This window comes from Natator depressus, chromosome 14 (genome assembly GCF_965152275.1).
Source record: "Natator depressus isolate rNatDep1 chromosome 14, rNatDep2.hap1, whole genome shotgun sequence".
Taxonomy (NCBI): domain Eukaryota; kingdom Metazoa; phylum Chordata; order Testudines; family Cheloniidae; genus Natator; species Natator depressus.
The window spans coordinates 14,182,136-14,208,919 of record NC_134247.1 but is presented as its reverse complement, the minus strand read 5'-3'; the positions used below and the strand labels follow the sequence as shown (position 1 = coordinate 14,208,919).

Sequence of the window (26,784 nt, the reverse complement as noted above, 5' to 3'; positions counted from 1 at the left end):
GAGCGTGTTTGGTGCCCTGGTCAGAAACTTAAGTATCCCCTGCTCCACAACTGCCCCCACCCCCAAGGCCCTGCTGTGCCAACCCTGCTATACCCTTACGCTCAATCCAGCCACTGAAGTCAATGTAGCTTATCAGTGCAGCTACTTTATCACCCAGAGAAGTGGCTGTTGAGCAACACCAGCCAGTCCCCTGGACTGCTCCCCCCGACTCTGCCCCAGACTGAATTTGCACCTCCATAACCTGCCCCTCCCAGGGCCAGTGGAGATGGCACATCTTTGCTTTTTTTTAAAACGAATACATTTTCAGGTGAGATTTGAACTAAGTGAGATTAATTTTGCTGGCAATGGCTGTAAGATCTGCAGGGACAGGCTCCCCGATGAGACAGGCTTCGCTCAGTGGCTCCCATTGGTTTGGCTGGAGAGAGAGCTCCCTTTTGGCTTACTTGGGAGAGTTGCTGCCTCAGAGCCTAGGGTCTCAGCTGCAGTCCTGTGCAGGTTGCATGCCCATTGAAACCTCTGGATGGAGGAATGCATCCATTCGGTTAGCCCCCTTCCGCTTGGCAGGCACAGCCAACAGCACGTCCGCATCCTTGTAACTGGACACTTCTCCAAAGTAGCAGTATGGCCGTTCCCTTCCTTTGAAGACATATATGTGATCACCAGGGAATGACAGGAGCTATTGACTGAGAAACTGCACCATAAGCTAAAGATAAAGATAAAGGATAAAGAGATGTATAGTAGTTGGTGGAGGCGCCTAGGGACTGTTGCTGTTGTTTTCATTTGTTTGCACTACCAGACCGTTGGAAATAGGGTTCTAGGGAGTTCTGGCAAGCTAAGCAGCATTGGCCCAGGTCACAACTTGGAGGGGAGCCCTCCCCTGGTGATTCGCTAGAGGATGCTCCTCTACCTGATTTTCTGAAATGGTTTGTGCAGTGGCTCACCCTCCTGATGTCTTAGTGCATCCGGACGAGGACGTGTTCCTGATAGATCCATTCCAGCACCTCCTCCAGGCACCTTGTTGCCATGGTTGTCCGGGTGCGTTCAGAGACTCCTGAAGCACCAATCCCGTCATTCTCCAGAACTGTTGGGAAGAAGGGGCTTTGGGGTGACTTCCAAGCAGGAGGCACTGGATTCTGAGGGGAGTGGCTGAACCGGGGTAGCTGCAAGAGTCAGGGGATGCTGCTCATGCTGTGGAGAAACCAGTGCAGATTGCACTGGTTCAGCTGGGCCTACAGGAAGAACCTTCTCCTTGGCATCGAAGATGGATGGTACAGCCAATGGTCCTAAAACGTCAAGGATGGCAGTGACATGGTGTTGCAAACTCCAGGTGTTCCAGTCAATGGTCAGGAGAGGATCAATTTCACAGTGTAAGGAGGCATGTACCATTCCCATGTCGGAACTGAATCCCAGTTTGGTGCTTGAGGTCCCCTCTTCATAGAAGATGTAAGAGGGGAGGGAGGTCCTGCCACTGACTGCAATTAAAGATTTCATAGCACTTGTCTTGTAAGAGTAAGGGTCTGGCCAAGTTCCAGTTGAAATCATTGTATTCTGCTGACCTCAGTTTCCCCCTGCAATCAGAACTGGAGAGAGTATTCTCACTCAGAGTCTGTCCTTGGCTTTTAAGCAGCTGCTACGTTCCAGCCTAGCCCTGGATGCATTTCAGCAGTGAGTGAGTTAATTCCTATGTTTGTGTCAATCTACCTACCTTTATCATCTCAGTCAGGGTGCTAGCTGTGGGGTGGTGGGAACATTTGCCACTTTAGGGCTCCCTCCTGCAAGGCACTGAGCATTTTGGACCCGATCCAGCAAAGCACTTTAGCACATTCAGCAGGTGAACGGTCCGTTTAAAATCAATACTTAACCCACCTGCTTAAGTGCTTTGCTGGATTGGGATTAGAGTGCTTGGCACACCCTGTGGCATTGAGTCTTCAGCTAGCTTGCCAATCAGGATGTTGGCTTTGGGGAGGATGCTGGAACAACAACAAGGGGTCTGTTACCAGCTCAGGCAGGGTATCCGCCATGGAAGGAGAGAGAGGACTCCTTCCATTGCAGCCAGCCCACTGGATGGAGGGGACTTCGACCAGCTGTGGAGCTGCTAATGGTTGAGCCATGATGAGAAGTTGATTATGTGTTAGTGATGTGTCAGGTGCAAACAAATCTGATCAGCAGCTGTGAGGACAAAGTGCTGTCTAAAGTATATTTAAATGTCCTTGAGGAGAAATTAAACTGGCAAATCACTGTTTTTAAGAGAGGTTTTTTCCTCGGCTCAGGTAGTTGAGGCCATATTCCCTATGAATTATTTATTGCAGGACTAAAAATACTTTGAAATTCACAGCAAGAGTGTAAGAGATTCTTCCTCCTCCAGCCCAGCCCAGGCGGGTGGGTGGGGAGACTGGGTGTGCTGTGTGCTAGGCTGGGGTCAACTATCTGTTTTCCTGTGGCAATGAGTGTAATGCTGAACCCTAGAACTGTGGGAGAGTCCAGGGTTGCCATATCCAGGTATTAAGGCATCACTTTTTTCCTGCCGTTCCCTCCACTTAACCCTTAAACGTCAGCTGCTGCTGAGTGTTGCGGGTTATCTGGAGAGGGTTTGGAGATCCAGTCCAGTCCTGGCCCAAATATGAGCAGATGCTGAAGAAAGCTGAGTGGGTGAGTTGGTTATCCTGTTGGATTTGACCTAAACTTCTCTTTGAGGACAGAAAGCAGATTTGAGGCAAACTGATGTTCTCCTGTGCTTCATTGGCTCCCTAGCAAGGAAAAAACCACAGGGCCTTCCCCCCCTGGTCACTGGATGAGGATAATTGTGCCCATCACTGTAGCCTAAGGACAGAATCACTGGCTTCCCTGTCTGGTCTCGCTGCCAGGCTGTGAGATCAGGCCATGCACCAGTGTTGCTTCTTTACACAGGACCTTATGCTTATTGGCAACAGAACACCAGGTCCCCCTGCTAGGTGGGGAGGACAGGGTTGTGACTGTGCAGGTTGCTGCAGGGGCCACGGTCCTACCACTGCGTAAAGCTGACCTGGCTTCTCATTCCCAGAGGAGATCCAGGAGAGTCCCAGGGGGCGAGACCTTTTGCATTATGAAGGAAGTGTTATTCTGTAAGAGCCGGAGATGAGCCCTGCTCTAGCCTGTAGAAAGAGAACGAAGATGAAATCTCATCACTACAGTATTTGTGTTATTGTAGGGCCTAGGAGCCCCAGGCATGGCCCAAGACCCCATTGTACTAGGTGCTGGACAAACACAGAACAAAGACCGTCCCTGCCCCAAGGAGCTGACAATCTTGACCAACAGCCTGTGCAGCAGGGGTGCAATTCAATAAGTGCCTCCTTTAAAGATGGCTCCTCCTCTGCTAGAAACCTTCCAGTTGGGCTTTAATTATTCTTAATTAAATTAGCTATTTAATTATTAGCTATTGCAATTATGTGGAGCTCTTCTACAAACGTGAATCCTCCCAGCCATCCTCTGTAACTTGACTCATCCCCCTTAGCTGGAGGGAGAAAGTGCAGTTACATAGTCTTATTCCCATTCTCCAGAGGCAGTGCAGAGGTTAAGTGACTTGCCCAGGGCTGCAGAGGGAGCCAGTGTCACAACTAGGAGTAGAACTCAGGAGGTCCTGTCTTTTAGGCCTGTGCTGTAGCCTCCGCTTCCCGCCTTTCTTAGCGATGAAACAGAGCAGGGATGGAGTGCAAAAGGAGCGGAGTAAAAGCATGAGGAAAGGGCCTGGGATGTGAAACAGCGTGTGCAGCCCAGCAGGCTGCAGGTCCCCTTGTGGGAGGTGCTCCTCCCTGCAAAGATGCATTTGGAATTACAGCTTTTAATTACAATTGGCATTTCCAAGACTCCTGCTGGCAGCCAACATCTTGCTGACACCCACGTTTGTGTCAGTAGCAGGGTGGGAGGCCGGTATCACCATGTAAAGGAGCCTCCCTCTTGCTCCGTTCCTGCTCTTAACATCAGAGGATGGTCAAACATCTCCTTTTCATTACTCAGCCATTAACGATCCTCTCTGGATTGGTCAGTTGGCATTGCATGTGGAAGGGAAAGGTTCAGTGGGGCAGTCTTGCACTTAAAGCATAGGGCACAGGGATTTGGTCCCTGACCTGCTGGTGACCTGAGGCAAGTCAATCGACTGCCACGTGCCTCAGTTTCCCCGTTGTGTGAGGAGGATGATATTACCGACTGACTTTGCAATGGAGGGTAAGAGTCTTCGCTAAGGTTTGCAAAGCACTTTGAGATCTTCCGATGGAAAGTGCTATAGGAAGGCAGAGACTGGAAGTTCTTTGAGCCAGGAACTGTGTTTTGTTCTGTGTTTGTAAAGTGCCTAGCACAGTGGGGTCCTGGCCCAGGACTGGGGGTCCTAGGCTCTACCACCCTATAAATAAAACAGTGACATAATTGGATCCAAACACCCCAATATATCGGGGGAGGGGAAGACATCTGGCATCTAGATCCAAATCCAAACTTTGCACATGGGGCCCAACAAACCCCCACTCCAACTCTGAGGTGCAGAGAATCCCAATTTGGGTGCAATGTTGGCAGTTGGGCCTATCTCTAGTGTAATGACCTTGGGCCCAGAGCTCCCTCCCTGGTTAGCTGAGTCACGAGCTGGCGTCTGTTGTTTCTATCAGAGTCTGGCCTGCAGGTCATAGGCCCGGTTGGGATGGGCACAATACACCCACATATTGCAAAGACAGTGCCTGCCCTAAGAGCTCAGTTCCCCACATGGGGCCACTTCTCAGCAGGATGCACCAGGGAGCACCTGTCGGCATGGGAGCAGGAGACTACATTTTGGACAGTGCAGTTTGAGGCCAGATGCCTGCAGTGTTGCCCCATGAGTGGGGGCAGAAAGCTCAGCAAGGTTCTCTCCAGCCATTCTGCTGGGGGTGCAGCGTAGAATCTCTGCCCCAACCCCCCAGGATGGGCTATGGGGCCAGACCCCAAACCCTGTGGCTCCCCTTGGATCCACATGGGTATGGGGGATGAGAGGTGGGAAGAGAGGGGTTAATGGAGATGGCACTGGAGATCCAGAGCCTCTCAACTGCTCCCCTGCAGTGCAGCTGCATTGGCACCATGCTGCCTTTGGGACCCCCATTAAGCCGTGATTCCCTGCCACAGAGAGTGTATGTAATGTAGCCTCCAGCCAGGGAATTTCCACTCTGAGCACTATAGGGCTGATGTGGGAAATGATGCACACCCCTTTCCCCCCAAAGCCAGTCTTCTCCTCCCCTGGTGTGATTCCTGGACCCCCGAGTACCTTCCCCAGAGTCTGGTGAAAGGGGCGGGTGGGTGAGTGCTGCTGCAGGTGTGTTTGAAGCTCCTTGCTATTTGAGAGGTGGATCTAGGCATGGAACCTGGAGGCATAATTGGGGCCCTCAGTGACTTAGGACCCAACCCTGTTCCCTTTGCAAGCCATGTGGCTTTTCCCTGTGGCTTCACTGGAAACAGAACTGGGCCCTTATAAGCTAAGCTGCTGCCTAGAATTATTGTTCTATGTCAGATGGAAACCCAAGAGCAGCTTCAACCTGGAAATGCTTGGAGGGGTGGGGGGAGCTGCCATCGCCCAGAGGTCTCCCCACACTAAGACTGCCAGTTGTAAGAATCTTTGGGTTTGTCTGTGTGATGCTGTGGGGGGGAGGGGGGGGAGGACATTGTGGAACAACAAGGGACCAAGGTAAATAGTGCATCAGAATCAGAGAAGACTCTGAACAAAAGCCCCAGAGCTGACCAGCACCAAGGAGGCAGGTTCAGATTTTGATCTCTTTTGACTCAGCCTTATGTTTTGTGGAGCCCTGGGAGCTTAATGGAAAGGGCACTGGTCTCCTGAGCTGAGGATTGTGGGTTCTAGCCCTGTGTAGGGTGGAAGATGCTTCTTATCCCTCTTGTTTCAGTGCATAAAATGATCTTTAAGTGACTGGGTTTGGAAGAAACTTCCTTTCTGGACAGGCTATTTTATAATTCCCCGCTTTGGAATTTCTTCCTCAAAAGTTTCTGGCTACTGTCAAACAGGGTACTGCACCAGGCTGACCACTGGCCGGATCTGGTGCCAATCAAAATCTATTTGGCAAAAAATAATGAAACTGACATACACAGTGCAGAAAGGGAAGAGGTAGTCCCTGCCACACATTCATGGGCCCTTAGAGCAAGGGGTGGCTAGTTTTGGGGGCAGGATACTTGGCTTCTTGTCCTCACTGATAAATTCCCTGGGTTTAATGGGTGTGTCCAGCTTTCAGCTGAGCTGAAGTTCACAGTAATTAGAATCTCCCTGAACTTTGCAGGGCTTTGTCACATGTCGTTGTTTTGCGGGATTAGCTGCCTAAACCTCTGCCTTCTCCAAAATACTTACAGCTCATTTTTCCCCCCCTCAAATGTTTAAATATTTTATTATTACCCTGGGTACTTAATCTTTGAGTTGATGGAACTGAAGGTGCCTATCAGCCTGTGAAATACATTTCCGTTTTAAATTAAAAAAAAGAAGGCAAGCTGCTCTCTGGTAACTGACAGCCCAGGGATGGCGGGAGCTGGGGGGGAGGGGAGGAGAATGGGAAAGTGGAGACAATATTGCTGCTGAAGATCATTTAAAATAATATAAAAACGTTCAAGGGCGCCCGGAGCCTGAGTTGCTGAGGAACAAAGGGCACCAGGAGGAAAGGATGGAGACAAGGAGAACTGTGCTTTTATTTAACCCCTTCACCTCTGAATTCTCTAACCACATGCAAAATATGCCACAGGTGTGTGGGTGTGTCAGGGGGTAATGTAGTCTATTGTCAGACTGAAATATGAAACTCATTCCACGCAGGTGGGCTCTGATGTATCGATATAGCAAGGAAGCAGGGGGGATCAGATGATTATAAAAGCCAGCAAGCAGAGAGCTGCAGGAGGATAGGGCACTGAATGGGGAGTCCTTGACTTTGGCCAAGTCCCTTCCCCTCTTTGTGCCTCAGTTTCCCTCTCTACAAAATGGAGATGATGGTTCCTGCTCAGCTTTGCAAGGCGCTTTAAGAGCGACCCATGAAAAGCTACAGAAGTGTTAAGTGTTCCTGCATACCATCGCCAAGGCAGCAATGCTCTAGGTAGGAATAGCATAGAGTAGAGCCTATGCAGTGTGTCCGAGAGATCTCCGAGAGCTTCCAGGAGACTTGTTCCATGCAAGGGACATGAGGACTGTGTGGCTGTAATGCGTGTGACTGCATGCTGTATATATGGCACCAGTCCAACTGCACACCTAGCATTAGGGCTAAAAATTGAGGTGTTGAGCTCCCCAAACTCAGATCTCTGCCATGGCAACTAACGAGGCTGGAGTCTGCAGGCCTGCCTCCCCAGCCCAGCAAGGATAAACACCATGCCCAGAGGCTGTTCAGGCCCTTTTGCCCAACAGTCTTCAGTGTACCCCAAATACAACAGTTCCATGTAAATCCAACAGCTGCCTTTCCCTAGAGCCATTGGTTTCCTTGCTGCAGCCTCCCTGCTCCTCCAGGTAATCTGCCTGGGAACCCTCCTGCTCCAGGGCCTGTCACTGGGCAAACCTTCCTTCTCCCTGTATCTCCTGCAGCTCGCTCTCCTTGCTGACTTGTATAATCATCTGATCTCCAGCTGATCCATCATAGGTGGGGCTGGGTCCAACTTCCCCTTAAAGGGCCAGCCACCCTGTGGCAGGTATTGCCTAGCTCAGAGTAATACAGTGCTAGAGCTTTTACACTCTCTGTGGGTGCCAAGTTCAGGGCAGCTGCACCTGTACTCCTCTTCTGTGGCCCACTAAGGGCACCCACTGTAGGCTCCTGGCTCCTCAGCCATCACCTCTCTTGGGCGGAGACCCGGATCTCTCTCCCTCTTGATGAGGGGTTTTTCAAGGCTGCACAGTTCCCTGCCTATGCTGTGATATTCCCAGCAAGCCAGACTGCCTAAACAGGCCAGCGTCTGCGCTTTGCTTTCTCTCCAGAGGCTATGCCTAATGTATTGCCTGCAGTTATGAGTTACCACACAGCTCTTTGTAAGCAAGCACATTTATTCTTAAGGTGAAAGCATTATAGAAAAAACATATTCAAAATAGCAGAAGAACTTACACATATAGTAAAAAGCTTAGCAGAGGTCACCCCAATTCCAACCTAGAGCAGGTGTCAGTCCTTCAAACCCTGCAAACTTGGTTTTCCCCATGAAAGTTTGACTGTCTCAGATTCAGATTCAGAACCAGAACCCAGGCTGGACAGTTCATCAGTTTCTTCTACAACTCAGACCTTTGATCTCATCTCCAGGTACAGGTAATCTGCAGACAGTGATCCACTCCTCAGGGCATAGCTTTAAAAGACATAACTAGAGGTGGGGGAATTTGCATTAACTTCTCCCTAGGCATTCCCCAGGAAATCCACTTCACGCTTATTGTCCCAAAAGTCCATTCTCGTCTGGCACATTTTCAGTGTAATCTTTTGGACTCCCAGACCTTACCTCACATCTCCCCCAGAGAGGTCACATGCAGTCCTGGCCCACAATAATACATACGCTTTGCAATTAATACAATGGATCCCCAAAGACAGTTAAGCTTAAATCTATAAGGTTTCCCAAGAATATGCAGGAAATTGCCCTATCTGTCATAGTGGGCTTTTAATCTGATCTTTCACTCAATCTAGTATGGGGAGAGGAAGCCCCAGCACCTTGTGCGGCTAAGGGCACCATTCTCCTGCCAGCAGTGGCAGCGAGTGTGGAAAGTGCCATAGAGACCCGCAGTGCAGATAAAAGAGCCGCTGGATGGATCGGATGGGAGAATGGTGACTTTAAATTTTGAAGTGATTGTCAGGTTTACAAAGAGCCAGGCAGTGTAGCCTCCAACTCTTTGCAACTTCTGCCTCTTTGTCCACCCCCTCTTCGTGTGTGATAAAACAGCTATTAAAAACTGGGGAAGTGAAAGGAAATAAAGGAATTTCACAGCAATAGTAGCTTAGAGAGCAGCTAGGGAGCCTGCACCCAGAGTGAAAGGAGCTGGCAAACACTAGAGCTTTGGGGGAGGGAGTAGGCTGGAGGGAGCAGTAGAGGGCACTGGGATGGGTGCGGGGTTGGGCCAGGGGGAGTGGTGGGAAGATAGGGGGCACTGGAATGGTGGGGGGTTGGGCTGGGGGGGGCAGTGGGAAGCAGGGGCCATTGAATATCACGGATCTGATCATCCATTCATTCTGTATGCACACCTCCTATTGACTTCAGCCAGTGGTGGGGTATTGTCCCAGGGTTGATGGGAAGGCACCCGTGTTGACCTTGAGTGACACCCTTGCCCCCATCCCATTCCCTCACTGCCCATCCCAGGAGCTGAGCTGACAGGCTTCCTCAGGAGCTGCCTCTATCCCCTATGGCCGGACGGTGCCCAAAGAGGGGCATTTGAAGGGGTGTGCTGTGACTGACTGTTGCTGAGTCTCTGCTTGGCTTTGGTGTGCGGGGTGCAGAGCATGCCAAGCAGGGAGGGGCTGAAAACCTCACTTCTGAAGGGGATACGCTCAGCCCAATGCGTGGGGCTTCAGCCTTTCATCTCCTCCGAGCACTTATCAGAGCCACGGGACGGACACCCTGTGTGTCAGCTCGACAAAAGTGCTCCACAGCTGGGAATGCTTCAAGCCAAGTCCAGGCCCCTGGCTTTGAAACTTCTGAACAGAAGGATCCAGACCTTCCTGAGCTTAGGCTCCCTGCGTGTAGGAGCTGCCCCTCGAAGGCTGAGCATGGGGCTGGTGGTAACTGAGTCATCGTGCTAACCGGTGTATGCGGCACGCAGTAGGGTGGGGGATGAGGGGCTGGGGATCAAAGGGAGAAAAACGTAAGGTCAGCAGGCAGCGAGATGCAGAGTAGGAGCTGTTGGAGAGAAGGGCAGGAGAGGCCTGCAGACCTGGAAATGGGGGATCACTGTGTGCCTAGCTTGTTTCATTCCCTGATTGTTCCTATGAAGAAGCAGCTGATAACACGGTGTGCTGCCCTGGACCCAGGGCTATATGGAGCTGTGGGGAGAAGAGCTGGCCTGCAAGAGTGGGGGTCACTCATGGAGCACAGGATCCCAGGTGCTAGCCATGTTCCTCGCCCTGTTGCCAGGGCTTCTGCTGGCTCCCTGATGGCAAGCCCCTCTCTCCCTGCTGCCAGGCTCTAAGCCCCTCTCCTGCTAATTTGTTCTTCTTTCTCCCTGCTCCCCTTCCCCCTCCCTCTCTGGGCCTCCCACCCCATCCGCACTCAGGTCTGTCTGTTGCCCATTCCCACCCTGGTTTCTGTTTGCTTTGGGTTGCAGGAACTCGGTGGTGGACATGGGCAGAGCTCTGACGCACACTCTGGTACTGTCCATGGTGCTGGGCTGTTCAGCTGTCATACTGGATCTCCTGCTGCCGGGCCCTGGGGAGCCAGTGGTAAATGTGGCCGTGGTGTTTGGGGGCTCCTCATACCCTCTCCACGTCCGCAGCCGGCTGACTCACCAGAGCTTCCTGGACCTGCCTCTGGAGATCCACCCGGTCACGGTGATTGTGAATGACACCAACCCCAGCACCCTCCTGACCCAGATCTGCAACATCCTCGCCAGCACCAAGATCCACGGCATCGTCTTTGAGGACAACATCGGCACAGAGGCTGTGGCACAGATTCTGGACTTCATATCCTCCCAGACCCAGGTCCCCATCATCAGTATCAGTGGGGGCTCTGCCGTGGTCCTGACCCCCAAGGTGAAATCTCTTCACTGGTTATTTCTGGAGATGGTGGATGGAAGGCAGAGGGGGAAATTAGGGAGACTCATGAAATCCTTTAAATATATAGGCCCAAATCCCCAGCTTGTGTAAATCAGCACAGCTCCATAGAAGTCAACCAATCTGTGTCAGTTGACATCGGCTGGGGATCTGGCCTATAATGTGCATATGTAAATTTCCAATCATTTTATTTTCAGGGAGGAGCAAATCACTACAATGTTGTCTAAAGTGTCTGCAATGCTAAATAGGCAAGGAGCTGTATTCTTAACTATCTGGTGTTGTAGAACTCTGCCAGAGGATGTTGTGAAGGCCAAGACTATAATGTGGTTCAAAAAAGAACTAGATAAGTTCATGGAGGATATGTCTACCAATGGCTATTAGCCAGGATGGGCAGGGATGGTGTCCCTACCCTCTGTTTGCCAGAAGCTGGGAAAGGGTGACAGGGGATGGATCACTTGATGATGACCTGTTCTGTTCATTTCCTCTGGGGCACCTGGCACTGGCCACTGTCAGAAGACAGGATACTAGGCTAGATGGACCTTTGGTCTAACCCAGTATGGCCGTTCTCTTGTATTTTAAGACACAAGAAATGCAGACCAACGTTTGAATGCATGGGGAAGCAGGAGAGTGTCATGGTGATGGTAAGAGAAGATCTAGTATTATTAATTATCAGTTTCTGGTAGTGCCCTCTATGAGCAAGGTGCTCTTCAAATATTCAAAAAGAATGGCTCCGACTCCGATTAGCTCACAATCTAGGGCAGGGATCGGCAACGTTTGGCACACAGCTGGTCAGGGAAATCCGCTGGCGGGTCGGGATGGCTTATTTACCTGCAACGTCCTCAGTTTTGGCCAATCGCAGCTCCCACTGGCTGCGGTCCCCATTCCAGGCCAATGGGGGCTGCGGGAAGCGGTGTGGGCTGATGATGTGCTGGCCGCTGCTTCCCGCAGCCCCTTTGGCCTGGAATGGTGAACCGCGGCCAGTGGGAGCTGCGATCGGCCGAACCTGTGGACACTGCAGGTAAACAAACCGTCCCGGCCTGCCAGCGGATTTCCCTGACGGGCCGCATGCCAAATGTTGCCGATCCCTGATCTAGGGCATAAGCATCTATGTCAAATGCCACTGTTTAGTTAACTCTCACTGTCCTCCCCCACTCCTTTGAGTGCCACTTACCCTGTGATAGCTGTGAACATCCCTGCTTTCTTATGTGTTTACATGGGAGCTCCATTCCCTGAGTCCAGCTCTGCATCTTCAAACTGAAACTCCTGCTGGGAAGTGACAGCTGCCCCGGGACACTCACCGCAATGGAGACTGTGAGGATGTTGGAGGGGTTTGTTAAACACGGTTCTGAGAACTCCTTCAGTGGCTGTGTAGGTGGCTGCCTCTCGGAATGTAACTCTCGCAGTGCAGGCAAAGCAGGCCCAGCCAGGCAAGCTTGGAGCCTGGCGATAGTAGCAGATGAAACTCCTCTGACTCAAAGTGGGGAAGTCAGGGCCAACCCTACCCACACCGAGTGCGGGGCTCCACTGAACTAGTGCAGCTTTCCTTTAGGACATTGGTGCTGAGAAATGGTCACTGAGCCCCACGGAAGTGTCTCAGGATCAGGCCCTACAGTCCCTTCTTTCAGGTTATGTATAAGTAATGACACCCCCTTGGCCTGCCATGGGTGTCAACAGAGTTTTAATCTGGGAACTTCAGCACTAAAGCATGACTCTCCCTCACTTGAACTAAAGGAGGAACTCAATTAACTGGCAGCAGTAGTAGGCTGGTTTCCTCTCTGGGTGTGTTGTATCCTCTATGGGTACATCTAAACTGCAGCTGGGAGGTGTAATTCCCTGCTTGGGTAGAGGTATATATGCTATTTCTGATCGAGCTGCCTGAGCGCAGTTGTGAGACCCTAGGCATGTCCCCGGGTGACTAGCCTGAGCCGCCACCGGTGCAGGTGTGGCCACACCGCTACTTTTAGCATGGTAGCTTGATCAGAGCTTGTGTGTGTGTGTGTCCGCTCGACTGGGCGCTACAGCTCCAGCAGCAGTGTAGATGTACGCTATGTGGAGAGGGCCTAACAGGGATACACGCCGTGTGTTATGTGTGATTAGGGGAGTGTGCTAAGAAGGCAGAATTCATTGGAGGGGTGAGGAGAAGTGCTGGGAAGAGGGAACTGAGGTTCTGAGTGACACACGAGCTGGTAGGAGATGTGAAATGGAAGGTGCTGAGTAGAGCTGAGTGAAAACAAGGCCATCCCTTGACCCTGTTGGTGTATCTCTGCACCCTGGGGAGCGGGGGGAAGGCAGGACAGTCCCAGGCACTGGTCCCTGAAGCTCTCCTGCCAAGATCCTGGTCCTGCAAGTGCTGAGCGCACACTGCTGACTCCAGTGGGAGTTAAAGGTGTCCAGCACCTCGCAGGATGTGGTCTTAAGTCACCACAGTCAACACAAAGGCTCCCAAGACTGATGGTGTCCCCGCCAGGCACATTGGGATTCAGCTCAGGCTGGTGAGGATGGAATCCAGCCCCATGTTTCATGCCAGCAGCCGTTGTGTCTTAAATCACCAGCCCAAGCCACCTGAACATGCATTGCCTAGAAAGTTGCAGGGCGCTGCAATTTCTTACAGGTGGACTGCATACTGGGTAATTATTTTTAGTTTGTTTGCCCATCGCTGGGTGTCAGACGCTGTTACTGTCATCTGCTTGCAGGGAAATGTGTAAAGATTTCCTTGAGCCTAGTTCGCTGCAGATGCGATTGTGTTTGTTTGTGAAAGTTTGATGCCAGGTTCTCATGGGCAGTTTATGTAATTGGCAAATCTTTAAGATCCAATAAAAAATACAACCTCATCCCATCGAAGGGTTGGGGGAGGAGGAAGAGCTTGAGGAGACTGTTCCCAAATGCTTTTTTATGGGAAACACTGTACATTACGGGTGCCAGCCTGGCCTGCCCAGAAGCAATGCCTAAAAGCGAGATCTTGAGCCCCTTCTCCAGACACAGTGAGCTTGAAGTTTGGTATTAACATGCCCAGCTCCATCTGGGAGAGACCTACAAGCCAATTCAGGAGAGGCAGCAATGAGCTGCCAGGACCCCTGACTGGAGGAAGTGGCACTATGATGCAGGGCCTTAGAGGCGGGGAATAGGTTGGTTTTGGTTTTTTTTGGTGGGGGCGGGGGTTAGGGCACATAAGAAGAATGCCCCCCATGCTGTTTTTAGTGTGGGGAGATCACAACGATTTACCTTTGGTTTTTATTTGGGACAAAAGACAACCCAGTCCAGTTTTCAGCACTGGTTCTATTACTCTTGCAGCCAAGACATTGGGTGTTGCAAAAGGAGGGGCTCAGCTCTTCGGACAGGGATGTGTAGGTCCCCTAACTGGACCTTACTGACATTTGGTTTTAAGGAGCTGTACTAACAGAGTATGAACAGAGTCCCATCTAATCCTCTTCGTCGTGGAGCTGATTTCCAAACCTTCCATGGCCCTGTTCCAAACTGTCTCCTGTACCTTATCTCTATCACCTTTCTCATAGCACCAGCCTCTCTGCTCCACTGCATGCAATCTGGCCGCTCCTGGTGCAATAGTCTCCTTCAAGGGTCCTTCCATGTCAAACAGCCTCTTTGCATCTCTCTGCCTCGTCTGAGCTTCAGCTGATTTCACAACTCCCTGCTGAAACCCCTTTCTCTGCCAGCTGCACCTCTGAGCCCCCCTCTGCTCGTGTTTATCCTACCCATGTAAGTCTGGAAGGTGTGTTGGGATGCAGTTTGTGTGAACGCCATCTCTGTGCAAAACCAGGCCCTGATCCTACTAGCCCTCTGCGAGTGGACTTCTCTGTGACTTCAGTAAGAGTTCTGTGTGTGGAGAGTTCGCAGGATTTGCCCCCTAAAAATACATTGTATTAAGTGGGAAACACAGAACCCTGGAGCTGGGTCTTGATCTAGTCTAACCCTTCACATGTATTTTGGTTAGCAGTTTGGAATCTTTTTTGGGGCCTGATGTTCAAAAGGTCCTTAGCCTGTTTTCCACTTCCGTGGGTGCAGATTTGTGCCTGTAAATAATACGGCCTGGCATTTTGTACCTGGACCAAATGACACTGGTTGCATGTGTGGCTACCTGACTTGTGGTGTGTGTAACTCGCCCCTGCAGTTAATTGTGGTGCAAATTTAGGCCCACAAAATCGTCAACCATTGAGCTTGATAGGACTGCTAGAGTGTAAGGTACTACTCATGATTCAGGGTATCAGAATCAAGCTCCGAATGATTACAAATGCGCTTTGAATTTGCAGTGCTCTGGACCCAGAGGGCTGCAGCACTTTCTCTGATTCTTCCCATCTCCTCCCAGTGGATTCTCTCTATATTTTACAGAGGGTTTAATTCTGGCAGCGGTGCTGGAGTTCTCACTCTTTTGCAGGGATGTCCTCCGTTTCCTTCGTGGAGCTGTGTGTCTCTTGGTTGCAAACTCCTCTACAACAGGCTTCTCAAATCTGGGGTAGTCTCCCCCAAGACAATGTATCTACCTGACAACTCTGAGTTTACCTGGGAATTAATCTCCAGGGGGACTGATCGATGTTTCCCTGTAAAAACAATTCAATGGAGATTATGGCAGTTTGCACCAAAAAATCCCCCTGCCTTCTCTGTGACCTTCTGTAAATTCCATTTTGTAAACCATTTAAGATGGAATCAGATCAATTAAGATTTGCTAATGAGTGGGACAGATGGTTGGGGTGGTGTGGGAGAGAGGGAGATGGCCAGTGCGATTCTTGAAAAGGCAAGGTGGGTATGGGGCATGTGTAAATGAAGTTTAACGGCATTAATTCACCCGGCAGGTTTTTTTACTCAAATGTTTCATTTTTTCGTAATTGTAAAGAAAAATGTTTCTCTCTTCTGAAGTTGCAGAAAAATTAAATTGAGGATGAATTTTGGTCAAAGGAAGAGTTAGTCATAAAAATTAGGAACAGAAAAGGCCTTTTAGGTAATCTAGCCCATCCCTCTCAGACAGGATAAAGTATCAGTGAACATATGATAAGGTTTCAGAGTAACAGCCGTGTTAGTCTGTATTCGCAAAAAGAAAAGGAGGACTTGTGGCACCTTAGAGACTAACCAATTTATTTGAGCATAAGCTTTCATGAGCTACAGCTCACTTCATCGTATGCATACAGTGGAAAGTGTAGAAGATCTTTTTATACACACAAAGCATGAAAAAATACCTCCCCCCACCCCACTCTCCTGCTGGTAATAGCTTATCTAAAGTGATCACTCTCCTTACAATGTGTATGATAATCAAGTTGGGCCATTTCCAGCACAAATCCAGGGTTTAACAAGAACGTCTGGGGGGGGGGGGGGGTAGGGAAAAACAAGGGGAATCCTAAACTGGCTAATTTTATATATCCCAAGTGATGGAGTTTCCACCACCTCCTGGCACTGCTCAGATGATCTCTTCATACTGGCAAACTTGAAGGCCTATGGGAGCATAAGTAAAATGTAGGTTTTTGGAATGGGCAGTCTGGGAGATACAGAGCTGAAAATGGAAGGGCTCAGAATGTACAAAATGAGGAATGAAATATAATTGGGAATTGGAATTATGAAAGTTTGAGATCCCTGATCATGTTGTTGGATTGGGAAACAGATATTCAGCATCCAGAATCAGGAGGAGAGATGCGTGATAAGGCACGGAAGATATGATCTCAGGGAAAGGTATATAAGGACTGGGCTGAGCAAGTATGGGATAAGGCTCAGACTATTGTTTGTAGGCCACCAGTGGTCTGTGGGGTCCTCCCTTGCTCAGCAGAGCGAAGCAATTTGAAGAGCCACTGGGATAAGAAATGGGGGAGGGGAAGAGAGGGGTGGGAGTGGAAAATACTTGAGTTGGAATAGCAGATAAAGGAAAAGAGTGTTTGATGCTGGACTGAAAATAGCAGCAATAATAATCCTCGGCATTTAGATAGCACTTTTACAAACATTAATTAATTCATCCTCTTAACAGCCCTGGAAGTTATGTAGCTAGTTTTTATCCCCATTTTACAGCATGGGGGTGGGGGAGAATTGAGACACAGCAGGGTGAAGTAATTTGCCTGAGGTCACCCAATAAGCCAATGACAGGTGGGGACAGACCAAGTTTCCTGACTCTTAGCCCTGAACTGTGAGCACAAGACTGGGCAGTTTATCCATGCCAGTCATAGGGCTGGGAGCTGGGGTGCTGGATTGGTGGTGACCTCTTCAGCCTGTGAAGGTTTCTAAGAGAGGAAAGGGGAGAAGATTGGCATCCTGGGGCTCTTTGCACTTAACCAGTTGCTAATCCATTCTCCTCTCTATGGTGGGTGGCTTTCTCTTCCAGGAGCCTGACTCTGCCTTCCTGCAGCTGGGAGTCTCCATCGAGCAGCAGATCCAGGTGATCTTCAAAGTCCTGGAGGAATATGACTGGGGCTCCTTTGCGGTCATCACCAGCCTGTACCCAGGGTACAACATCTTCGTGGATGTTATCCGTTCCTTCACGGACGCCAGCTACTTTGGTTGGGAACTCCAGGATGTCCTGACCTTTGAGATGACTCAGGATGGGAGCAACTCCAAAACCCAGCGGCTGCTACGGCAGATTGATGCCCAGGTGATGATTGTGTACTGCTCGCGGGAGGAGGCTGTGTACCTCTTCCAGGTGGCGGAGCAGGCGGGCTTGGTCGGGCCCGGCTACATCTGGATTGTGCCAAGCCTGACGGTGGGGAACATGGAGATCCCGCCTGCCTCTTTCCCCGTCGGCCTCATCAGCGTGGTGACCGAGAGCTGGAAGATGAGCCTGAGGCAGAAGGTTCGGGATGGCATGGCCATCATCGCCACGGGGGCTGAGAGCTACTTCAGGACCCATGGGTACCTCCCAGACGTGGGCAAGGACTGTAAGACGCCACCTACCACCACCGCCAACAGAACTTTCTACAGGTCAGCCTGGAAAAGTTGCTCCTGGGTAGCCACCAGCAGTGCTGGACTTAGCAACTTGCATAGTGGGGATCAGGAAAGAAGGGGATAAAGCTCTCAGAGAAGCCTGGAGGTACCCTCCCGTGGGCAGGGGTAGGTTGGCAGTATCCGCTCAGAGAGATACTGAACTCCACCAACTGGGGAAATCCCCGCCCTGGACCTCCTGAAAGTGTGTGTGTGGGGGGGGGATCCGCATCAGAGAGCATGAGGGCCCAGTAAATTGATTAGCTTAACGATGCTAAGCTCCACCTCTTGGCTGGTAGAGGGGCGCTTCCTATTCAGCTCTGAGCTGCCGGGACTGCCCTTTCCTGGGGGTGAGAGAACTCTGCCTCCTTCACTTTTCCCCACGCCCCTCATAGACCTACAGCAGGGAATGTGACCTTGCCCTGGGTCACCGACCAGGTCAGAGCCAGGAAGAAAACCCAGGTGTCCAGACTCCAAGGCCAGTGACTTGCCCATTGCACCCCACTGCCAGATAGACCCGAGCGAGATGAGCATAGAGGGAAAACTCTCTCTTTTTCCCTTCCTCCAAGGGCTCGCTCAGGGTGAAAGCGGCAGCATTGGCACTGCCAACGTGGGGTGTGGCGCAAAGGAGTAGGATGATAGAGGAAAAGCGCAGGATGTAGCGGGCACAAAGGGCCAGGGGGGGAGAGGGAGGGACAGGCACGTGGTGGAGGGATCCTAAGAAGTGCATATAGATGCTCATGGGGATGGGGGTGGTAAGGGCACTGTGGGTGCCTAATGAAGGTGTTTGGATTGGTTGCAAATGGGAGCTTGTCAAAGCCTGAAGGACTTGTCTCCGTGCAACGTTTTTTAATCCGAGTGTGACCCTTGGCTAATTGAGCAAGGGGCTTTGGCTCCGGGTTTGGTTAAACCCTGTGCTGCTTGGGTGATCCAGTCCCACAGAGTCACTGACTCGCTGGCGGAGGGTGGGAGCTGGGTAAAGGGAGGAAGGAAATGGAGGGGAGGGCACCTGTCTGAAGGAATGACACCGAGGGCAAGTGATACCAGTCACCAGGCTGCGCTTATATGCTAGAGTTGAATATGCCAGCACCTGGCTCGCACACGTGGGCATGGTGCCAAGCCAGTGACCTTGCTGCCGCTCCATGCCCAACGCTCCCCTCCCCCACACGCCCTGTTAACTGATTTGGAATGTTCTGTCTGTTTAGCTCGTTAGCCTGTTGGCAGACCACACTCGTTGGGAAAATAAAGGGGGCGGGGGGTTAAGATCCTGGGACGTCAGCTACGTTTCGTGTGTCTCTAAATCACTGGAGCACCGTCTGGCTTTGCCTCTGCCTTCCTCTGGTTCCTGGACTGAGGGAGCGGGGTGAAACCTTGGAGCGGGGGCGCTAATTTGTTGTTCGGTCATGTAATGTACTGCCAATATCTTGGGACTGTGGTGATAGGCTTGGTGTAAACGGGTAAGTCAGGTGGAGCTCTCCCTGGTCTCCTGCCGTCCCAATCCATGCAGACTCCTTGCCTTAGTTTCCCTGCAGGTTGCTTTTGTCTGGGAAGCCTTGTTGCACCCTACCCATGGGACTTATAACTGTGGCCCATACTGAGGAAAGGATAACAAAGCTCCACCCTTGTATAGTGCTTTCCGGCCCTAGATCTCAGAGCATGCTGCCAAGTTAGGGGATTGTTATGCCTCTTTGACAGGTGGGGAAACTGAGGCAGGCAGTGGTGAAGTGACTCTCCCAAGGTGGCTCAGCTAGTCAGTGGCAGAGCCAGGCATAGAACCCAGACCTCCTCAGCCTAGACCTGCTAGACCAGGCTGCCAGATGATCCTAGGGGCAATGATTGGGGGAGAGGCCGGGCTGGAATCTGGACTCTGAGTTAGCCCGTGTTGGTGATGGTGTCTGTGGGAGGGAGAGAGGTTGCTAGCCCTGTTTGGGAAGCTCCCACCTTTCTGGGTCACAGTGCTTCTTGTTTCCCCCCACAGGCACCTGCTGAATGTGACGTGGGAGCACAGGGACTTCTCCTTCAATGAAGCTGGTTACTTGGTGAGGCCAACCATGGTGGTGATCTCACTGAACCGGCATCGGCTCTGGGAGATGGTAAGGGCTGCTTTCCCCTTCAGCACCCACAGTCGTCTCCCTCTCTTTTAAGGCATGGCCACTCAGGAACACCTCCCCCTGCAAAGCACAGCATCCACTGGGCGCTATAGGTTAAAACCAACACGGGAAGGGGTGGGTGAGAGAAGAGGCGGCTGTCCAGAGAGAACATCCTACTAAAGAGTTACGTAGGAACTGCCCCGCTCTGCTGCTCCGTCTGCTCCAGACTCTTTACGACTTCTGAGCCCTCCTCATGTCACGTCTTGGGGCAGGGTTCCTCTGCCTCCCTGGATGCCTTTGAGGAGTAGCGGGAGCTGTCCAGGGTTCTCTGCTTCGTGTCTCCCTCTGGATCCCTGATTTTATCCCTGGTGCCTTCATTCCCATCCCTGTTTTTCATTAATCCTGTGGATTTAGTTCATGTCTGGGTTCTGTGGCTTCTCCCCTTACAGTGGGGGTGGGGGGCTTTAGTAATGGGCGGGCTCACACCCGCCCATCCCCAGTGCCTCAGTAGCTCCAAACTCTCTACCCAATGGCTTCTCTCCCTCGAGGTTCCAGATCCACTAATACCTGTGACAAGCTCCCATTTGCAACCAATCCAAACACCTTCATTAGGCACCCACAGTGCCCTTACCACCCCCATCCCCATGAGCATCTATATGCACTTCTTAGGATCCCTCCACCATGTGCTCTGGAGACTGCCACAAACTAGCCACCAAGCTCCTTTAGAGGTCCCATGTTCTCCTGCTCCTCTGCTTGGAGGCTTCCATGTGCTTTTACTTCTCCCACAGACTCTCGGTTGGCTCCTACACCACCTTGACCACCCCTTTAGAGACTCCCCATACTCCTGTTAGATAACCCTCTCTATTTTCTCCGTTGAGCCCCCTTGTGCTCCTCCTCCTTACACAGGCTCCATCTCTATAACTATTCCCAGTTATGCTTCTGCAGCCTGAGATCCCCATTCTCTGGTTGCTCCCATTAAATACCACTGACGACTCCCCTTATAGGCCTCCCAGACCCACCCTGAGTCCTCCTGCTGCTGTTTGAAGTTTTATTTCACACCAGCTGGAATACTGGGGAATTCTCACTCTGAACTGCAGTGCTTACAATCAGGCTAGCATTTGATGTGATTAGTATTGAGAGTTCTGTTCCCAGCATTCAGGGGTTGGGAGCGCTGGAGTGTGTTTGCACCTGGGTCTGATATTCTTTTAGACAGGCTGCTTTCTTCTGAGAGGGTGAAAAGCACCAAGGTAGGAAGCAGCCTTCAGGCAAACCAGACGACAGCCCAAGGGGGCATGGTGAGCTCTCAGGGAATGATCAGGATCAGAGCTGAAAGTGGAGCAACTTAAGAAAACCGAGATGCTGCAGTAAGTGGCGTTAGTGATTTAGGAGGGAGTGCTCTTCCCTCTGAGCCACTGCACCAGTATGGTTTTGGGCGGGGAACATGCTGTCTTTGGCATGAGCTGTATAACAAAGGACCACTAGTGATCACTAAAGATCCCACACATCTTTATGCAAGAGCCGGGGAATTAACTTGGAGATTCTGACCTAATGTAGTTAGTTACATTCAGCCTTCTTAAAGTAAAGTTGCAGGATAACTGGACGTGGTGTTTCCCTCCCTTCCTGTTAGTGTTGCTGCATGCTGCAACCTGCCCCTGAGGTGGTGAGTGAAGCCACTGACTGGTTTGTAGTAGCGGATCGATCCAAGGGGGTCTGCATCTGCTCACAGGCAGAGGGAGAGGCAAGATGGGTTATCTGTTATGTGCTGTTTGCCTATCAGGGCTCTACTGTCCATCCAGGGCCAGGCTTCCCCGATATCCAGACCCACCTGTAACTTCCTTGACGTGCTGGCTCTTCCTCTAGTTGAACAGCAGTGTTGCAAAGGTGGTGATTGTGGGAAGCAAAGGACCTGCATTGACGACCCCCCCCCCCCCCCAGAATAACCTCACGTGCACCGTTGCCAGGCAGTCGTGGGCATTTCCCTTGTTGTGTGGACAGTAACACTGTTCTCCAATCTCGGGCAGGTGGGGAAATGGGAGAAGGGGATCATCCACATGAAGTACCCAGTGTGGCCTCGCTATGGCTCCTTCCTGCAGCCCGTGTCAGACAATCGCCACCTCACCGTGGCCACCCTCGAAGAGAGGCCCTTTGTGATTGTGGAGAACACGGACCCGGCCTCTGGCGTCTGTGTGCGCAACACCGTCCCCTGCCGGAAGCAAACCAACTACACCGACAGGTAAGCGGGCAGGCAGATGGGCTGCTGGAGGTGCCATGCTGCAGCCCTCATCTTCAGCTGCCCCAGGTGTGCTGGAGCAGGGTTAGACATGCACGTGCTCTGCTTCTCACAAGGTCGGTAGAAGGGAGCGTCAGGTGTTCCAAGCCCTGCCCAAGCAAGGAGCAGAACTGGGCAGGCTGCAACCTCAGTATAAAATGGTGTTTTCTGCTCGGGCAGTGCTTTCTGAGTGTTTGCAAACAGGAATGTGGCTGGTGTGGATTTAATGTGGTGCCAGGATTCGGTACAGGAATTTTAGGCAGGATTTCTTATCCTGGCTATAATAGCTCTGACTTCAGGCCTCATGCTCACAGCTGGGAGATGCTGCATAGAACTGGGCTGCAGTCCAGTCCTGATTGTCAGAGCTGGGAGCCTCTGGCTCATGCTAGACTTTAGTTCCAACACAGCCCCTGGAACAGACTCTGGGGCATCAGTTCAGTGTCTATAAATGCTGTGTTTTCCCACCAGACTGGCTGCTGCCCTGGCCCATCAATTACAGTTCCAGGGCTGTGTGTGTGGACAGCCAGCCTGTCGATCCAGAGCTGCAGCCCAGACTCCCCTGAGACAGCCTTCTGAAAAGGTGGCCATGGAGATTGGCCTGGAAAGTGCACCCGGAGGGACGCAGCCAGGCAGGCCTGTGCACACTCATTAATTATTTGCCTATGGCTGACCTCTGCAGCTCTCTGATCAAGGTTGTGTCAGCCAGCCTGTTGGAACACTTCTCTCACTTCCTGGCTGGAGCAGCCCCTCCTGTTGCCCTGCCATTTCCACAGTTCTCTCCCTCTCTCCCTCCTTCCTCAAGCGGAAGGATACACCCTCCTCCCATTGGGAATTGGAGTGGCTATTCTGCAGCTATGCTTCCCCACACAAGGGATCACAGATGTTACTCAGCAGCTTCCCTCACCCCCATGTGGAGAGACATGTGCTCCTTTCCCAGGGGAGCAACTGGTATTCTGCAGCTACCCTCTTAGGCCTCTGTGGAGTTATTCTTCCAGATGACTGGCAAGGCCACCTCTTTCCTTGTAATTTGGACTTGCTTTGTGGTCCTGATTCCTCACTGCCTAACTGTACATTGGGTCTAACTCCCCAACACCCTACCCCTTGTGCAGTCACATACACCAGTGCAAAGTTGAGTCTAGAGTGGGTGTAAAATGCTACCAACTCAGACCAGACCAGTAGCATATTGCACTTACTTGGCATCAGTTTTAACCTCTACATGAGGGGCAGGGCAGCAGAGAATCAAGCTGCTTATGTTGGCATTTTGCTCTTGTGAAAAGTGCATTTGAAACCCCATGGCTGGTGGCATGTGAGGGGAGAATTCTGGCATGGTAGCATTTTACACTCGCTTTGCATGGATGTGAATGACTACCCAACATGCAGGGCTCAGCAACCCTAGTGCTGCTTCCTGAGCACTCTGTGGACTAGTCAGGCCCTGCATTTGCCTACAGTGGTATATCAGCATTGCTGCATGAGGTGGCATAGGTGGTGGAATGGCCCTGGCATTACCATGGAAATCCTCTGAAGGAAGTGACCGGTGTCTGTGTTGGTTTTTATTTTTAATGTCCTGGTTTCAGTGGGGATGGACCTGTGGACCCCTACACCAAACTCTGCTGCAAGGGCTTCTGCATCGACATCCTGAAGAAGCTGGCCAAGGCAGTGAAGTTCTCCTATGATCTCTACCTGGTAACCAATGGAAAACATGGGAAGATAGTGCGTGGCATCTGGAATGGCATGATTGGCGAGGTAGGGGGACAGGTGTGACCCTTTCCCACAATGCACCTTTCCTCAAGGAGGGCCATGCCTGCAATCAGTTCACCAAAATGCTTAAAGGCATGATCTGAACTGGGATTCTCCCATTTGAGTTGGGTCAGAATTTCAGTGTTTGGACTCAGTTTCTGATCCTTGGCTATGCTTGGTTAGGGCATAATGTGACATGGATGATGCCTATAGTAAAGGCAGCCTAACATTTTGCATTATAAGACCCTGTTTTCAGTTGTTAACTTTTTTTCCAAACTTTAACCGTGTGGGCTGAAATTTGGGCGTCTGCCTTATGCTGAATGTTTTTGGGGAAATTTTCGCGAAAATGGTTGGGATGTTTCAGAGATTAGGGAAAAGTACATTGTTTTGTCCAAGTTAAAAAAATCATACAATCATTGAAGTGCTAGTGCCTGTGTGCTTTGGAGCAAGACATTTGCTCTAGTATCAGGCATATGCCTTGTGTTCCCATAAAAATGTACCCAAATTGGTCCAGGTTATCAACCTCCAAAAAAATCTCAGTTAGCACATGCTCACAGGAGACCTGTTCGTTTGGCAGCTAAATTCTCCAAAGATTCCATCTGTACTGAGCATGCTCCAACCTGGGGCTCCATTTCCTGCAATTGCTCCTCCCTTCTGCCAGAGGCCGCTGTGGTGCCAAGCACAGGAAGTGAGAGTAAGGAGACTCTGCATGTGCTTTCAGTGCTTCCCTGGTGGTGCCCAGGCAGCGTGGGGGAGGATGTACCTAAAGGGAATGCAGAGGGGTGGGGGGACAATGGAGGAGTAGGATCAGAGGAGGGGTAGGACCCAGGGTGATATGGGGTGGGGGACAGGAGTCAATGTAGAGGGATGGGTAGCAGCATGGGATGGGGGCAGGCAATGTGGGGGTGCAGGAGGTTGGATAGGAGAAGAGTGGGAGGGTGTGACGAAGTGGGACTGTTCTTAATGTTTCCTCTGAATAGTGTGGGGGTGCCTCAGTTTCCCCTATGAAGTTCTTAAGTATCTAGGTGGTGCGATAAGGGTGTATGATCATTGCAGAGCCCTAGAGGGCAGGTGTGTGCAGGAGTCTGGACACAGAGAATGGCCGACACCCTGTTTCCTGGCAACTGATGGCCTGGGCCCTTCCCCCCTGCAAGGTGAGAGCTAAAGGGTTGGAGAACAAAGGAATCAGGTGACCTCCTGGCCCGGGAAAGGAACAAAGCCCAGAGGAGGAGGGGCTGGAGGGAGTTTCAGTTTGGGGCTGGCTAGGACATGGAGTGAAGTGCAGACGTGGTTGTCTGGCTCACTGCCCTCCAAAATGGACCCAGCTGAGGGGTCCTGTTCTCTGCACCTACAAGCTCTGTGTCAGACCATGTTCCTGTCGTCTAATAAACCTTCTGTGTCACTGGCTGGCTGAGAGTCACGTCTGACTGCGAAGTTGGGGGGCAGGACCCTCTGGCTTCCCCAGGAGCCCCGCCTGAGCGGACTCGCTGTGGGAAGCGCACGGAGGGGCAGAGGATGCTGAATGCTCCGAGGTCAGACCCAGGAAGGTGGAAGCCGGGTGAGCTGTTTGCCCTGCGGACAGGCTGCTCACCGGAAGGCGACTGCCCCAGAGTCCTGACTGGCTTCATAGGGAGCAGTTCCAGAGCATCGCCCGGGCACTCCGTGACAACTGGTGGCAGCGGTGGGATCTACTGCACCCCGTGGATGGCGCTTCCTGCAGTAAGTGACTGGGGAGCAGTAAAACAAAGGGGGATTGATGGGGACTAGGCGTGCTGAAGATGCAGAGAGAGACGGTTTCAGGGGGCGGTTAACCCCTAGGATCGTGTGACCAGAGAAAAGGACTTTTGCAGTAACAGGGTCCCCCGGGGGACTGCAGCGAGCGGTCCCAGGGGCGGAGGAGTCTGCAGCTCGACCCTGGCAAAGAGGTGGTGACCTCGAGAAGGGCTGGCACACTAGGGGTTTTCCCTGGAAACCGTGGGGAGCTGCGAGCACACAGGCCTGTGAGTCCACAACAACTTGGGAAGAGTGGAGTGATGGTCTGTCACCGTCTTCTTAAGAAGGACATTGTAACCCTGTGCAAAAAGAGAGGGTTGAGCATTGGAAAGTTCACCAAAGCACAGTTAATCGTGCAGCTGGAGGAGGATGACCGCTCTAAGGGACAGATTCCTGACCCCAAATGGGGCTATAGCAGGATCTGGGAGCAGCTGGAGTAGTAGCCAGGCATCCCCAAGACTCCTGTCCCTGACCAGACGAGGGTCTTCACGATTGGGTTCCCCATCCGGGGATCGGAGATGGACGGGATTGGAGCTGAGTCCGAGAGAGCAAGAGGACTGTGAGAGACAGCGAGAGCCCGAGAAAGAGCTGCAGAAGCAGCAGCAGCATGAACTGGCGGTGGGGGAGCGGAGAGGCCTAGGGAACCTCCCCGGGGTGAGTGGGGATAGACCCCGGGGGGCCAGTTCCGCAGGGAACCTCGAGACTAAATTGCTGCCCCTGGTTAAGGGGGGGGGGATGTGGATGCCCACCTCACTGCCTTTGAGCAGGCTGGAGATCTGAACCAGGGGGACCCTGCAGAAAAGCCCCGGTGTCTAGCTCCCTTGCTGGGTCCCAAGGCCATAGACTCTGTCGGCCAGATGGGTGGGGAGGTGGACAGGCTCCCACTCCTGACCCCAACCTATATGTCTGTGTGGAGTTTCCTGGGGCCAGGCCCCTCGGACCCCCAGTGGGAGCGGAAGGTGATGGTCAATGGGGAGACATTCCTGGGGTGGCGAGATCCTGGGACAGAGAGAACTGTTGTCAGGCCCTGGGTGGTGCAGCCTCAGAGGTTGAGGGGCTGTGTGAGCTGGGTGAGGGTCCCAGGGACGAAGCCCCTCGCCCTGCCTATGGCCCAGATCCCTGTGCAGACCCAGGAGGGGTGGGGCTGGCTGGTTGTTGGGGTTCTCCAGGATATCGGCTGCAAGACCCTGTTGTGGGGGGACTGTGTCTCTTTGGGACAGGATCCAGGCCCTGCTCCGGTAACTGCCAAGGGTTTGAATTTGAATCCAGGGAACCAATCAGCGGAGAGGGAAATGGTCAGTGAAAATGCAGA

General features: G+C 51.9%; 1 protein-coding gene across 1 annotated transcript in view; it reads left to right on the top strand.

Annotated features, from left to right (window-relative positions):
• Nucleotides 1–1,620: 1,620 nt before the first annotated feature.
• The window catches only part of GRIN2C (glutamate ionotropic receptor NMDA type subunit 2C), a 46,958-nt gene continuing 21,794 nt past the window's right edge, over nt 1,621–26,784 (top strand). The window contains exons 1-6 of the mRNA XM_074971033.1: nt 1,621–1,665; nt 10,253–10,676; nt 17,011–17,603; nt 19,582–19,696; nt 21,715–21,926; nt 23,537–23,705. Coding sequence (XP_074827134.1) covers nt 10,269–10,676; nt 17,011–17,603; nt 19,582–19,696; nt 21,715–21,926; nt 23,537–23,705 — 1,497 coding nt within the window. The 5' untranslated portion in view covers nt 1,621–1,665; nt 10,253–10,268. The remainder of the gene's footprint in view (nt 1,666–10,252; nt 10,677–17,010; nt 17,604–19,581; nt 19,697–21,714; nt 21,927–23,536; nt 23,706–26,784) is intronic.